Source organism: Mustela lutreola, chromosome 14, assembly GCF_030435805.1.
Source record: "Mustela lutreola isolate mMusLut2 chromosome 14, mMusLut2.pri, whole genome shotgun sequence".
Taxonomy (NCBI): domain Eukaryota; kingdom Metazoa; phylum Chordata; class Mammalia; order Carnivora; family Mustelidae; genus Mustela; species Mustela lutreola.
Genome location: NC_081303.1, coordinates 33043966 through 33059805, shown reverse-complemented (window position 1 = coordinate 33059805; position 15840 = coordinate 33043966). Strand labels below are relative to the sequence as shown.

General features: G+C 36.6%; 1 protein-coding gene across 1 annotated transcript in view; it reads left to right on the top strand.

Moving 5' to 3' along the window:
* Positions 1-15840, top strand: part of PAPPA2 (pappalysin 2) — a 294379-nt gene that overhangs the window by 151461 nt on the left and 127078 nt on the right. The window contains exon 11 of the mRNA XM_059144906.1: positions 841-987. Within this exon, the coding sequence (XP_059000889.1) occupies positions 841-987 (147 nt within the window). The remainder of the gene's footprint in view (positions 1-840; positions 988-15840) is intronic.

Sequence of the window (15840 nt, the reverse complement as noted above, 5' to 3'; positions counted from 1 at the left end):
AAGTTCACAGGGAAATAGGTGTATGCTAGCCGAGTCTTTCCCTTTTTATTGGGAAAATCATGGCAGCTTTTCCAGAAGTTTAACACTACAAACTCCCAGCAACATCTTATTGGTCATATCCAGGTCACTTCATCTCCCTCGGTTGTAAAGGAGTCTGAGGAGATGAGCATGTATAATGGGGTTCACTGCCACCTTGAACAAAATCGGAGTTTGTTAATAAGAAAGTAAGGGGAAATGGATATGGTGGGGGGAGGGCTTGTAGCTGTGTCTACCATGCTTCTTCAGTGAAATCGGGCATCTTTCTCAAGAGTTCTTGGTGCCTGAGGACAGGAAACTGGGGTGGGGGGTTGGAAGATTCTGACTTAGGAACAGCTCTCTCAAGTGGCTTATAGTCTAGCTTGTCTGTCTTCCTAATGTAGAGTGGGAGAAATTTTCTGGGGTTTGTTCCCTGGCTTCTAAACCCAACCGAATGCTGAGTGGCTCCCTGACTCAGGAACCTCACTCCCGGAATGGTGGATCCTGCCTGGGAAAGATACAGCATCTTAGACAGCGTTCTGTGGCTAATTCTCAGAGCAGTTGCCCTGAAATGTGCCAGGACTGTTCTTTGGAAAAGATCTCTGGGTTGAGGGTGGGCTGAGAGTTACCATGTGTGTTTTTCTATCTAGGTAAGTTATATCCTGACTGTCAGAGAACATTCTTCCATACTGAGAAAAGTTCTCTGCCAGTAACATCTGAGTACTCAGAAAGAGAGGAAGACCTTGGTTTTGAGCTACAGAATTTCATTATCTTCACTTATCTCGCACCCTGCACATTTAACTTTTGGTTGAAATTGCATTTCAGATTTGCACATCCTATCACCCAGAGTCACCAGAGCACCCTCCCCTTACTGGCTGGTTTCCCTGTGTCACCAATGGAAATAGACCTCAGGATAAAAGAAGTGAGCAGACAGAAGGTAGTCTGGAGAGAGAGGATGAGGTTTGGCTCAAAGTAAGTGACCCAAATGGTTCTTTGTGAAGGCCATGGATAGAGTGTGTGTGTGTGTGTGTGTGTGTGTGTGTGTGTGTGTGTGTAAAATGATAGGCTGGAATGGCCTGTCTGGAAATTTCCTCTGTTTTTCTGAATGTTTTTAATATTTTGATTTATGTTCACCTCTTTTCAAATTTTGGACTTCTTTTTTTTTTTTTTGTAAATAAATTGACTTACCAAAGTGTAACACACACACAGAAAAGTGCAAACATCAGAAATGCACAGATCAGTACATTTTTAGAGTGAACATCCTCTCTGCCCATCATATACATCACGAAATGGAGCAATGATCACCCCGTAAAGCACTCTCCTTGCCCTTCTCGGTTTGGGTAGCACAGAGGCATCTACACCTCTTAGTTCTGTCACAGAGATTGTGGGTTTTTTTTTTTTTTTTTGAATGTTATGTGAAACACTTGAGTGTGTAATTTCGTGTGTCATTCATTCTTATTCAACATTCTGTTTGTGAGAATGCTGCTGTGTGTGACAGTAGAGTTCATTTCCATGGCTGTGTAGCATTCCAGTGTGTGAAGAATATATGCCACAATTTATTTATCCATACTGATGGACATTTGGGTTATTTCCAGGTTTTTTCTATGGTATTATGCATAGTTCAGCTATAAACATTTCTGTGCATTCCTTTTGGTGAATGTATATAAGCAGTTGGGTATATTTGGAACCGCTAGATCACTGGTAAGCAGATTACAAGCTTTACTAGGTAATTCCAATAAGCTTCCATAGTGGTTGTATTAATTTAAACTCCCACCAGAAGCTCATGAGTCTACCAACTGTTTCACATTTTCACCAATACTTAGTATTTCAAGTCTTAATTCTAGCCATTCTGTTGGGCATATAAAAGTGTCTCCTTCATTGTGTCCGTTGCCTTCATGTCAACTAATGAGTTTGGGAGTCTTTTAAATTATACTGGCCATTTGTTTATCCTTTTTCTTTTCTTTTTTTTTTCCTGGAGGGCATATACAAATCTTTTGCCCAATTTTGTGTTGGGTTGTCTGTCATTTTCTTCTTCATTTATGTGATTTTTTAAAAAAAAATTTATTTATTTATTTGACAGACAGAGATCACAAGTAGGCAGAGAGGCAGGCAGGAAGAGAGAGAGAGAAGCAGGCTCCCTGCGGAGCAGAGAGCCCTATGCGAGGCTCAATCCCAGGACCCTGGAATCATGACCTGAGCTGAAGACAGAGGCTTTAACCCATTGAGCCACCCAGGTGCCCTCATTTATGTGATTTCTTTACAGGTTTCTGAATGTAATCCTTCTTTGGTTATATGTTATTTAGTTTGCTCCAATACTATGGCTTACTTTTTCTTATTTTTTGGTAGTATCTTTAGATGAATTTCTAAATTTTACAAAATTCCAGTTGATTTTTTTTCCCCTTTATGGTTAAGTGCTTTTCACATACAGTATTAAGAAATCTTTGCCTGATCAGGGAAATACAAATCAAAACCACAATGAGATATCACCTCACACCAGTCAGAATGGCTAAAATTAGTAAGTCAGGAAATGACAGATGCTGGCGAGGATGCGGAGAAAGGGGAACCCTCCTCCACTGTTGGTGGGAATGCAAGCTGGTGCAGCCACTCTGGAAAACAACATGGAGGTTCCTCAAAATGTTGAAAATAGAACTGCCATATGACCCAGCAATTGCACTATTGGGTATTTACCCTAAAGATACAAACGTAGTGATCCAAAGGGGCATGTGCACCCGAATGTTTATAGCAGAATGTCCACAATAGCCAAACTATGGAAAGAACCTAGATGTCCATCAACAGATGAATGGATCAAGAAGATGTGGTATATATACACAATGGAATACTATGCAGCCATCAAAAGAAATGAAATCTTGCCATTTGCGACAACATGGATGGAACTAGAGCGTATCATGCTTAGCGAAATAAGTCAAGCAGAGAAAGACAACTATCATATGATCTCCCTGATATGAGGAAGTGGTGATGTAACATGGGGGCTTAAGTGGGTAGGAGAAGAATCAATGAAACAAGATGGGATTGGGAGGGAGACAAACCATAAGTGACTCTTAATCTCACAAAACAAACTGAGGGTTGCTGGGGGGAGGGGGTTTGGGAGAAGGGGGTGGGATTATGGACATTGGGGAGGGTATGTGCTTTGGTGAGTGCTGTGAAGTGTGTAAACCTGGTGATTCACAGACCTGTACCCCTGGGGATAAAAATATATGTTTATAAAAAATAAAAAATTAATTTAAAGATAAAAAAAAAAAAGAAATCTTTGCCTGGCACAAAGATATACTTCACTGTGTTATCTTTTAGACCTGTTATTATTTTATCTTTTGTATGTAGGTCTAGAAACCATCTGGAATTTTTATATAAAGTGTGAGGTAAAGATCAAGAATTTTTCCTCTTTTGATCTTCAGTACATCTAGAACCACTCTTATTCAAACTAAAATTTTCTCTTTCCTTCTATGTTGCGCTGTGTACCTTTGCATAAGTCAACTAGCAATATGTATTTCGTCCATTTATTGATTCAATGTTTTGTTTTACTGGTCTGTATGTTCTTGCTTCAGTACTATACTCTTAATTATGGTAAAATTTGGTGAATCTTAAAATTGGATAATACAACTAAAACTTTGTTCCTTTTTATTAGTATGTTATGTTAATCATCATACAGTACACCATTCATTAGTTTTTGATGTAGTGCTCCATGATTCATTATTTGCATATAATACCCATTGCTCTTCACAACACATGCCTTTTATCCCAGATTGCATTAGCTGTTCTTGGTCCTTTGAATTTTTGTATACGCTTTGGAATCAGCTTCCATTTCCACATTGGAAAAGAAACCCTGATGTAATTTTGATTGGGATTTCATTAAATCTTTAGGTCAACTTAAAATATTAAAATATTCTTTAAAATATTGAGTCTTCTAATATATTCCTTCAACTTCTTCCTTAAGTCTTCCTTAATTTCTCCTAACATTTTATAGTTTTCTGAGAGAAGGGAGTTGAATTTTAACAAATGCCTTTTCTACATCTATTTTGATCACATTATGTTGTCTTCTGTTCTGCCAAAGACTTGACTTACTTTTTGACAAACTTCTAAATGTTAAACTAAGCTTACATACCTGGAAAAAAAATAACAATTTGGAGGTGATGTGTAATCCTTTGTCAGTAGTTTTAGGTTATGTTTTTGAATATTTCAAGTGTTTTCTCATCTTTGTTCATGAGAGGTTGGCTCTTATTTTTTAGATTTTATTTTACTGTTTTATCAGATTTTATATGATGAAGGCTAGATTTGACTTTTAAAATAAGTTTCTTTCCCCCCTAGATCTATGGAATATGTTGTGTAAGGTTGGTGTTAATTTTGGAAATATTCATAGTGAAGCTATCTGATCCTGTTTTTTCTTTGAGAAAAAATTTAAATTATGAGTTAAAATTTTAAAAGGAATGTAGAAGAATTTAGCTTTTCTATTTCTTCTTAGGTCAGTTTTGGTTAGTTGGATTTTTCAATTAATTTGTGCATTTTTCCCCCAAAACTTTGAATTTATTGGCATTAAGTTTCCTGTAATGTTCTCTTATTTTCTTTGTAATGTTTCCACCTCTAGAAATTTTTTTTTCACACATGAAACTGCTAGATTTGGGCTTCTTTCTTTTATTTATTTTTTAGTCAATCTTGCTAAAGTTTTATTAATCTTCTTATAGAACCAGCCAAAGAAAATATATATAGTCTATGTGTACACGTATGTATGTATCTGTAGGTATATATAGATAAAAGGAATGTATTTGTATAAACCTAAAAGGAAGGAAATAATGAAAAAAAGAAAATACTTGTGTGCTCTTATTTTCATTATTTCCTTTATGTTTGTATTTAATTTGCTCTTTTTTTCCTACTAACTTGAGATGATGCTCAGATAATTATTTTTGGGCTTCTTTTCTTTTGTTAGTATATGCATTAAGGCCTTATTATTCCTTCTAAGTGTGACTGTGGTGACATCCTAAAAGTTTTGCCTATCTTATTTCTGTTATCACTTGGTTCAAACATATTTTTCTAATTTTCATTTGATTTCTTTTCTTTCTTTCTTTCTTTTTTTTTTTTTGACCACTGAATTATATACAAGTATGCTGTACTTCTAAACATTGGTGGGTTTTCTGGTTACCTTTTTGTTTTTGGTTCTCAACTACAGTCTTTCTTCTGTGGTCAAAGAGTATATCCTGTATGGCTTCAATTCTTTATAATTTGTTGAGCCTTGAATTATGGACTGGCGTATGGTCAATACTAGCAAATATTCCATGTACTTTGAAAGCCATATATACTCTGAAATTATTGGATAGAGCATTCTATACATTTAAGATAAACTAAATTCACCCATCATCATGCTGAAAGTCTCTATGTCATATATATATACACTATATGTGTACATATATATAGTATATATACATATATTTTTTTGATATTCTGTGCACTGTTTCTATCAGTTAATCAGTGATACTTTTAGAAAATCCCACTGTAATCTTGAGTCTTTCTGCTTCTTTTTTTATCTGTTTTCCATTTATACATTTTGAGGCTATATTATTAAATATACACACAATTCTCACTTTGTATGGAACCACAAAATGATCATGCAAACTGAAATTATGCAAAGAAAACTTAATAATCAATGAGGAAAAATTATGATTTGTTACATAAACTCAGAATTTTTACCACAATGTTAAACTCATGTGAAGGAGAAGTTTTTAAATAGTAAAACTGATATTTATTTAGTACATTATAACACATTAAAAACATAGAGAATTAAAGGGTTTCCTTTGTAAAAATGTCACCAAGAGTAGTTTGAGCAGCACTTGACTTTTTCATTTTATGACTTAACATTACAAAGCTAGCAGGGTTTTTATTTTTATGCCTTTGTGAATTGTCATATTCCTTTCTAAGTTTGGATCAGCTTCCCACATTTTATCTTTTGAACCTTCAGTGTTATGAACTATCTCTGAGAGTTCTTTTAATGTGAATTATGTCTTGGCATCCCTTCCTCTGGGACATCTTCATCCTATTTGTCACAACCAGTTTTCTCATATATGTTGATAATTTTTCTTTCACTAAATCCCTCCATCTGGATATCTAGAGTTACTCAAATTGGCACCAGAACTGACATCCCCACAAATCAGCTTTTTCTTCTATAACTCTATTTACCATTAGTTGACATTTCTTCTCTGCATTATCACTTTTTTGTTTCTTTTCTACACTTTCATTCTTATTGGCCAATTCCCCCTTTAAATTATCCGTTTCTGTAAAATGTCATGTAGGTTTATCACTGAGAAACAAGGAGGCAACACAACTACACACTTTTCTATCTCTGAATGAACTGCATAACAGGTAAGAGTGACCCATTAATGACAGATTTTGAAAGAAGTGAGTGGTCACTGATGATAGTGATTTATGGATTGAAGGACTGTCAATTAATATAATTAATATAATGCCAACTGAAATTTAAATCATATCATTGGGACTCTAGTGATCATTGATAATGGTGCATATGGGAACTTGCACATATATAAAATGAGGACTATTGGTATATAATTTTGAAATTTATATATCTTCCTGCTTGATTATTTAACAAGAAATGATTCTTTTTATCTTTGAGAATATTCCTGCTTTACTATAAACTTTGCCTGCCATACCTTTTGTTTATGTTTGAATATTGTATATTTTTCCATCATATTACCTTTTATCTTTCTGTGTAATAATATTTAGCATGATTTTTTTTTATTTTTTATTTTTTTTATTTTTTTTTAAATTTTTTATTTTTTATAAACATATATTTTTATCACCAGGGGTACAGGTCTGTGAATCACCAGGTTTACACACTTCACAGCACTCACCAAAGCACATACCCTCCCCAATGTCCATAATCCCACCCCCCTCTCCCAAACCCCCTCCCCCAGCAACCCTCAGTTTGTTTTGTGAGATTAAGAGTCACTTATGGTTTGTCTCCCTCCCAATCCCATCTTGTTTCATTGATTCTTCTCCTACCCACTTAAGCCCCCATGTTGCATCACCACTTCCTCATATCAGGGAGATCATATGATAGTTGTCTTTCTCTGCTTGACTTATTTCACTAAGCATGATACGCTCTAGTTCCATCCATGTTGTCGCAAATGGCAAGATTTCATTTCTTTTGATGGCTGCATAGTATTCCATTGTGTATATATACCACATCTTCTTGATCCATTCATCTGTTGATGGACATCTAGGTTCATGCCATAGTTTGGCTATTGTGGACATTCTGCTATAAACATTCGGGTGCATGTGCCCCTTTGGATCACTACGTTTGTATCTTTAGGGTAAATACCCAATAGTGCAATTGCTGGGTCATAGGGCAGTTCTATTTTCAACATTTTGAGGAACCTCCAAGATGTTTTCCAGAGTGGCTGCACCAGCTTGCATTCCCACCAACAGTGGAGGAGGGTTCCCCTTTCTCCGCATCCTCGCCAGCATCTGTCATTTCCTGACTTGTTTATTTTAGCCATTCTAACTGGTGTGAGGTGATATCTCATTGTGGTTTTGATTTGTATTTCCCTGATGCCGAGTGATATGGAGCACTTTTTCATGTGTCTGTTGGCCATCTGGAAGTCTTCTTTGCAGAAATGTCTGTTCATGTCCTCTGCCCATTTCTTGATTGGATTATTTGTTCTCTGGGTGTTGAGTTTGCTAAGTTCTTTATAGATTCTGGACACTAGTCCTTTATCTGATATGTCGTTTACAAATATCTTCTCCCATTCTGTCAGTTGTCTTTTGATTTTGTTAACTGTTTCCTTTGCTGTGCAAAAGCTTTTGATCTTGATGAAATCCCAATAGTTCATTTTTGCCCTTGCTTCCCTTTGCCTTTGGTGTTGTTCCTAGGAAGATGTTGCTGCGGCTGAGGTCGAAGAGGTTGCTGCCTGTGTTCTCCTCAAGGATTTTGGTGGATTCCTTTCTCACATTGAGGTCCTTCATCCATTTTGAGTCTATTTTTGTGTGTGGTGTAAGGAAATGGTCCCATTTCATTTTTCTGCATGTGGCTGTCCAATTTTCCCAGCACCATTTATTGAAGAGGCTGTCTTTTTTCCATTGGACATTCTTTCCTGCTTTGTCGAAGATTAGTTGACTGTAGAGTTGAGGGTCTATTTCTGGGCTCTCTATTCTGTTCCATTGATCTATGTGTCTGTTTTTGTGCCAGTACCATGCTGTCTTGATGATGACAGCTTTGTAATAGAGCTTGAAGTCCGGAATTGTGATGCCACCAACGTTGGCTTTCTTTTTCAATATCCCTTTGGCTATTCGAGGTCTTTTCTGGTTCCATATAAATTTTAGAATTATTTGTTCCATTTCTTTGAAAAAGATGGATGGTACTTTGATAGGAATTGCATTAAATGTGTAGATTGCTTTAGGTAGCATAGACATTTTCACAATATTTATTCTTCCAATCCAGGAGCATGGAACATTTTTCCATTTCTTTGTGTCTTCCTCAATTTCTTTCATGAGTACTTTATAGTTTTCTGAGTATAGATTCTGTGCCTCTTTGGTTAGGTTTATTCCTAGGTATCTTATGGTTTTGGGTGCAAATGTAAATGGGATTGACTCCTTAATTTCTCTTTCTTCTGTCTTGCTGTTGGTGTAGAGAAATGCAACTGATTTCTGTGCATTGATTATATCCTGACACTTTACTGAATTCCTGTATAAGTTCTAGCAGTTTTGGAGTGGAGTCTTTTGGGTTTTCCACATATAGTATCATGTCATCTGCAAAGAGTGATAATTTGACTTCTTCTTTGCCGATTTGGATGCCTTTAATTTCCTTTTGTTGTCTGATTGCTGAGGCTAGGACCTCTAGTACTATGTTGAATAGCAGTGGTGATAATGGACATCCCTGCCGTGTTCCTGACCTTAGCGGAAAAGCTTTCAGTTTTTCTCCATTGAGAATGATATTTGCGGTGGGTTTTTCATAGATGGCTTTGATGATATTGAGGTATGTGCCCTCTATCCCTACACTTTGAAGAGTTTTGATCAGGAAGGGATGCTGTACTTTGTCAAATGCTTTTTCAGCATCTATTGAGAGTATCATATGGTTCTTGTTCTTTCTTTTATTGATGTGTTGTATCACATTGACTGATTTGCGGATGTTGAACCAACCTTGCAGCCCTGGAATAAATCCCACTTGGTCGTGGTGAATAATCCTTTTAATGTACTGTTGAATCCTATTGGCTAGTATTTTGTTGAGTATTTTCGCATCTGTGTTCATCAAGGATATTGGTCTATAGCTCTCTTTTTTGATGGGATCCTTGTCTGGTTTTGGGATCAAGGTGATGCTGGCCTCATAAAATGAGTTTGGAAGTTTTCCTTCCATTTCTATTTTTTGGAACAGTTTCAGGAGAATAGGAATTAGTTCTTCTTTAAATGTTTGGTAGAATTCCCCTGGGAAGCCGTCTGGCCCTGGGCTTTTGTTTGTTTGGAGATTTTTAATGACTGTTTCAATCTCCTTACTGGTTATGGGTCTGTTCAGGCTTTCTAAATCTTCCTGGTTCAGTTGTGGTAGTTTATATGTTTCTAGGAATGCATCCATTTCTTCCAGATTGTCAAATTTGTTGGCGTAGAGATGCTCATAGTATGTTCTTATAATAGTTTGTATTTCTTTGGTGTTAGTTGTGATCTCTCCTCTTTCATTCATGATTGTATTTATTTGGGTCCTTTCTCTTTTCTTTTTGATAAGTCTGGCCAGGGGTTTATCAATTTTATTAATTCTTTCAAAGAACCAGCTCCTAGTTTCGTTGATTTGCTCTATTGTCTTTTTGGTTTCTATTTCATTGATTTCTGCTCTGATCTTTATGATTTCTCTTCTCCTGCTGGGCTTAGGGTTTCTTTCTTGTTCTTTCTCCAGCTCCTTTAGGTGTAGGGTTCGGTTGTGTACCTGAGACCTTTCTTGTTTCTTGAGAAAGGCTTGTACCGCTATATATTTTCCTCTCAGGACTGCCTTTGTTGTGTCCCACAGATTTTGAACCGTTGTATTTTCATTATCATTTGTTTCCATGATTTTTTTCAATTCTTCTTTAATTTTCCAGTTGACCCATTCATTCTTTAGAAGGATGCTGTTTAGTCTCCGTGTATTTGGGTTCTTTTCAAACTTCCTTTTGTGGTTGACTTCTAGCTTTAGAGCATTGTGGTCTGAAAATATGCAGGGAATGATCCCAATCTTTTGATACCGATTGAGTCCTGATTTAGAACCGAGGATGTGATCTATTCTGGAGAATGTTCCATGTGCACTAGAGAAGAATGTGTATTCTGTTGCTTTTGGATGAAATGTTCTGAATATATCTGTGATGTCTATCTGGTCCAGTGTGTTGTTTAAGGCCTTTATTTCCTTGCTGATCTTTTGCTTGGATGATCTGTCCATTTCAGTGAGGGGAGTGTTAAAGTCCCCTACTATTATTGTATTATTGTTGATGTGTTTCTTTGATTTTGTTATTAATTGGTTTATATACTTGGCTGCTCCCACGTTGGGGGCATAGATATTTAAAATTGTTAAATCTTCTTGGTGGACAGACCCTTTGAGTATGATATAGTGCCCTTCCTCATCTCTTATTATAGTCTTTGGCTTAAAATCTAATTGATCTGATATAAGGATTGCCACTCCTGCTTTCTTCTGATGTCCATTATCATGGTAAATTCTTTTCCACCTCCTCACTTTAAATCTGGAGGTGTCTTCGGGCTTAAAATGAGTTTCTTGGAGGCAACATATAGATGGGTTTTGTTTTTTTCTCCATTCTGATACCCTGTGTCTTTTGACAGGGGCATTTAGCCCATTAACATTCAGGGTAACTATTGAGATATATGAATTTAGTGCCATTATATTGCCTGTAAGGTGACTGTTACTGTATATGGTCTCTGTTCCTTTCGATCTACCAGTTGTAGGCTCTCTCTTTGCTTAGAGAACCCCTTTCAATATTTCCTGTAGAGCTGGTTTGGTGTTTGCAAATTCTTTCCGTTTTTGTTTGTCCTGGAAGCTTTTAATCTCTCCTTCTATTTTCAATGATAGCCTAGCTGGATATAGTATTCTTGGCTGCATGTTTTTCTCGTTTAGTGCTCTGAAAATATCATGCCAGCTCTTTCTGGCCTGCCAGGTCTCTGTGGATAAGTCAGCTGCCAATCTAATATTTTTACCATTGTATGTTACAGACTTCTTTTCCCGGGCTGCTTTCAGGATTTTCTCTTTGTCACTGAGACTTGTAAATTTTACTATTAGGTGACGGGGTGTGGGCCTCTTCTTATTGATTTTGAGGGGCATTCTCTGAACCTCCTGAATTTTGATGCTCGTTCCCTTTGCCATATTGGGGAAATTCTCCCCAATAATTCTCTCCAGTATACCTTCTGCTCCCCTCTCTCTTTCTTCTTCTTCTGGAATCCCAATTATTCTAATGTTGTTTCGTCTTATGGTGTCACTTATCTCTCGAATTCTCCCCTCGTGGTCCAGTAGCTGTTTGTCCCTCTTTTGCTCAGCTTCTTTATTCTCTGTCATTTGGTCTTCTATATCACTAATTCTTCCTTCTGCCTCATTTATCCTAGCAGTGAGAGCCTCCATTTTTGATTGCACCTCATTAATAGCTTTTTTTATTTCAACTTGGTTAGATTTTAGTTCTTTTATTTCTCCAGAAAGGGCTTTTATATCTCTCGAGAGGGTTTCTCTAATATCTTCCATGCCTTTTTCGAGCCTGGCTAGAACCTTGAGAATTGTCATTCTGAACTCTAGATCTGACATATTACCAATGTCTGTATTGATTAGGTCCCTAGCCCTCGGTACTGCCTCTTGTTCTTTTTTTTGTGTTGAATTTTTCCGTCTTGTCATTTTGTCCAGATAAGAGTATATGAAGGAGCAAGTAAAATACTAAAAGGGTGGCAACAACCCCAGGAATATATGCTTTAACCAAATTAGAAGAGATCCCAAATCGTGAGGGAGTAGAAAGGGGATAAAAAGAGGTTCACAAAGGAAGAAAGAAAAAAAAAAGAAAAAAGAAAAAAAAGAAAAGAAAAGAAAAGAATTTTAAAAAATAAAACAAATAAGAAAAATATAAAAAAGAAAAATATATATATATTGATAAACTAGTTAAAAAACGTTAAAAAAGAAAAAGGTAAAGGTTAAAAAAAAAAATTACCAGAAGGCGAGAAAAAAAAAAAAACAAAAAATGAAAAAGAAAAAAAATCAAATTAACTGCAAGACTAAAAAAAAATCACAGGGAAAAAGCCATGAGTTCCGTGCTTTGCTTTCTCCTCCTCTGGAATTCTGCTGCTCTCCTTGGTATTGAAACCGCACTCCTTGGTAGGTGAACTTGGTCTCGGCTGGATTTCTTGTTGATCTTCTGAGGGAGGGGCCTGTTGTAGTGATTCTCAAGTGTCTTTGCCCCAGGCGGAATTGCACCGCCCTTATCAGGGGCCGGGGTGAGTAATCGCTCGGGTTTGCTTTCAGGAGCTTTTGTTCCCTGAGCGCTTTCCGTAGAGTTCCGGAGGATGGGAATACAAATGGCGGCCTCCTGGTCTCCGGCCCGGAGGAGCCGAGAGCCCAGGGCCCCGCTCCTCAGTGCGCCCTCAGAGAACAGCGCCCAGTTACTCCCGTCTGCCTGACCTCCGGCCGCGCTCCGAGCTCACCGAGCCTGCGACCGGTTCAAGGTAACACCGAGCTGTGAGCTTACTGTCGGCTCTGTCTCTGTAGCCGGCTTTCCTGTTCCAATACCCGCAAGCTCTGCGACACTCAGACACCCCCGATCCTTCTGTGACCCTGCGGGACCTGAGGCCTCTGGAGCGATGTCCCTCAGCAGAACAGACTTTTAAAAGTCCTGATTTTGTGCGCTGTTGCTCCGCCGCTTGCCGGGAGCCGGCCCCTCCCCCCGGGGTCTATCTTCCCGTCGCTTTGGATTCACTTCTCCGCCGGTCCTACCTTTCAGAAAGTGGTTGTTTTTCTGTTTCCAGAATTGCTGTTCTTCTTCTCTTCGATCTGCCGATGGATTTGCAGGTGTTTGCAATCTTTAGATAAGCTATCTAGCTGATCTCCGGCTAGCTGAAGCAGTCTCAGCCTGCTACTTCTCCGCCATCTTGACTCCGCCCCCTTTAGCATGATTTTTTAACATCAATATACCATTGTTTTTCAGGCAAAATTTTCCAATGGAATATTTAGACTAATTACATTGCATGCAATTAATGATGTTTGGTTTTAAATCTGCAACATACTATTTGTTATTCACTTGATCTCTATGTCTTTTATGCTTTCTATTTATTTTTTAATATTAAACAAGTATTTTTATTTGATTTTCTGTTCCATTAATTTGTTACTATACTTTCATTTTATTCTCTAAGTGGTTATTCTAGAGATTGCAGCATGTATCTTTAACTGGTTGAAGTGTGCTTTCATAATTTCATAAGCAATGACTATCTTAGAATACTCTACCTCCATTTTTACCTCTTCCTTGCTTTTTTAAAATTAATATGATTTAAAGATGGCAAATATTTACCCTGTTCAATGCTCTTCAGGCCTTTCTAATTTCTGTGCTTCCCTCATTTTTATTTAACTTGAAGAAATCCCATTTATTATTTCTTTTTATGTGAGTGTGCTGGCAATGAATTCTTTTGGGTTTTGTGTGGCTGAAGATATCTTTATTTGACATTCATTTTCAAAGGCTGTCTTTGCTTGGTATATAATTCTCCGTGGCCAGTTGTTTTCATTCATCAGCTTAATGATGTTACTCCAGTGTCTTTTCACTTTCAAACTTTCTTTGGAGAGTCTGCTATACGCCTGATATATATTATTTTGAAGGCAATGTCTTTTATTCTCTGGTGCTTTTACTACTTTCTCTTTATGTTTTGTCTTCAACACTTTTACTCTAATGTTCCAAGATCTGTTTTTTCTTCATATATATGTGGCTAAGGCTTTGTCACACTTTTTGAATCTGTGACTTAATGTCTTTACTTGCCCATTTACACTTTTCTTCTTTTTCTTGGATACCAGATATGCATTCATTAGACCTTTTTGCTTTGTGTATATTGTATCCTTTTTCTTTTTCTTCTACTTTTCTTTCGCTTTTTCTTCATGATGAAGTCTGGTTATTTTATACTGACATTTCTTCTGTTTCACTAATCATAACTTTTACTCCAACAGCTGTTTAACTGTTTATTAAGTTATTAATTTCAGTTATTATATTTTTAATTCTAGAATTAAACTTTTTAAAAACTCTTTCTATAGATTCTCATTTTGTTTGAAATTCTTTATCCTATAGTTTACTTTTAAAAATATATTAATCACTATAATCATAAAGTCTGTGTCTGATAATATCAATGTCTTGGTGACCTGAGGTCTGTTTATGTTGACAGTTTATTCTCTTTGTTTTCATTCAGTTAGTCTCACCTACTTTCATACTGAATAATGTTTTAACTAAATTATTGAAGAGATTGTGGGGATGTGGCTGATGATATCTTTCTTTCAAGATCATTTACCTTTTTAAAAAAATATGTAATAAGATTTGGGAAAGAATACCTTAATCCAATCAGTGATTAAGATGACTTAAGTTTATGCTTCTGTATTAGTGATCCCTGGTTTATTTCATTTTTATTTTTTTTTTCCGAAGGCCTGGCCTTTCAAGGGTCTTAATTGAAAGCTTGGATTAGGCCCTCCATCTTGGTATTCTCTGAAGTATAATTTCTATTTCCTTAGCAGTATGTGTCTGCTAAAAACTGCTTAGCTTTTTAGCCTCTCACCCTCTAATTTCTGCCTAGTTTTTTATACTCCTATTCTGCAGAGCTGAGAATTTGAAAAATACCTCAGTGGTGGAAGTTCACAGAATGTGAGGTTCCCTTCAATGTGGTTTCTTGCTTTTCAAGTCCCTTCAGTCCTGACTGCTATGGTTGTTTTCACATGTTTCCAAATATTTTCCTTTATACTTTATTCATATTTTATAATTATTCTTGTCAGAAATGTTTGTTCTATTATAAGCAACTTCCTCACAGCTGGAAGCAGAAGTCTCTAACTGGAATTCTTTTAATGTATATCAGTTAGTTACCATATATATTTTAGGTGTGTATACTATTCTTACTGCAAGTGATCTAGGGTACTAGTCCTTGTATAAGAAAAAAATCACTAATATAATTGGAAGTTCAGTTAATATATCAAACCTATTAAAAATTTATTTTCACAAATCCACATAATACCAAAAAAATTAGGGAGTGATTTCTAAAATAAGCTCATTGGGGTTTCCCCTAGTTTTTGAAGACTGTAGGATTTTTGACTCTTTATTTTTTTTTTTTAGTTTATTTAATCTTGGTTTGATATACACACATGATTTATTATGAAATGGATCAGAGACAAATTTTTTGCCCAAGTGGGAAACAACTATACTGAAAAACATTAGCCTTGAAAATATCTTTCCAAAATCCTTCATTTGCTAAAATGCTACTTGCCCAAAACATTTCTCACTTTAGTCCTCAGTCCTTTACCAAAGTAACTTGTCTCTCTTAGTTTTCCTTGGTTTTTATCTAATTTTGATTCCATTGACCAAGTGCATGAACTTTCCTTACATGGCGTGAAAGACTTTTATTATTTACAATAATAAATTTTAAGGCACATTTAATTTATTTTATTTTTCAAAGATTTATTTATTTATTTCAGGGTGGGGAATGTTAGAGGGAGAGGGAGAGAAATCCTCAAGCAGACTCCCTGCTGAGGAGCCCCACATGGGGCTTGATCCCAGGACCCTGAGGTCATGACCTGAGCTGAAACCAAGAGCTGGATGCTTAACCAACTGAGCCAGCCAGGTGCTCCAT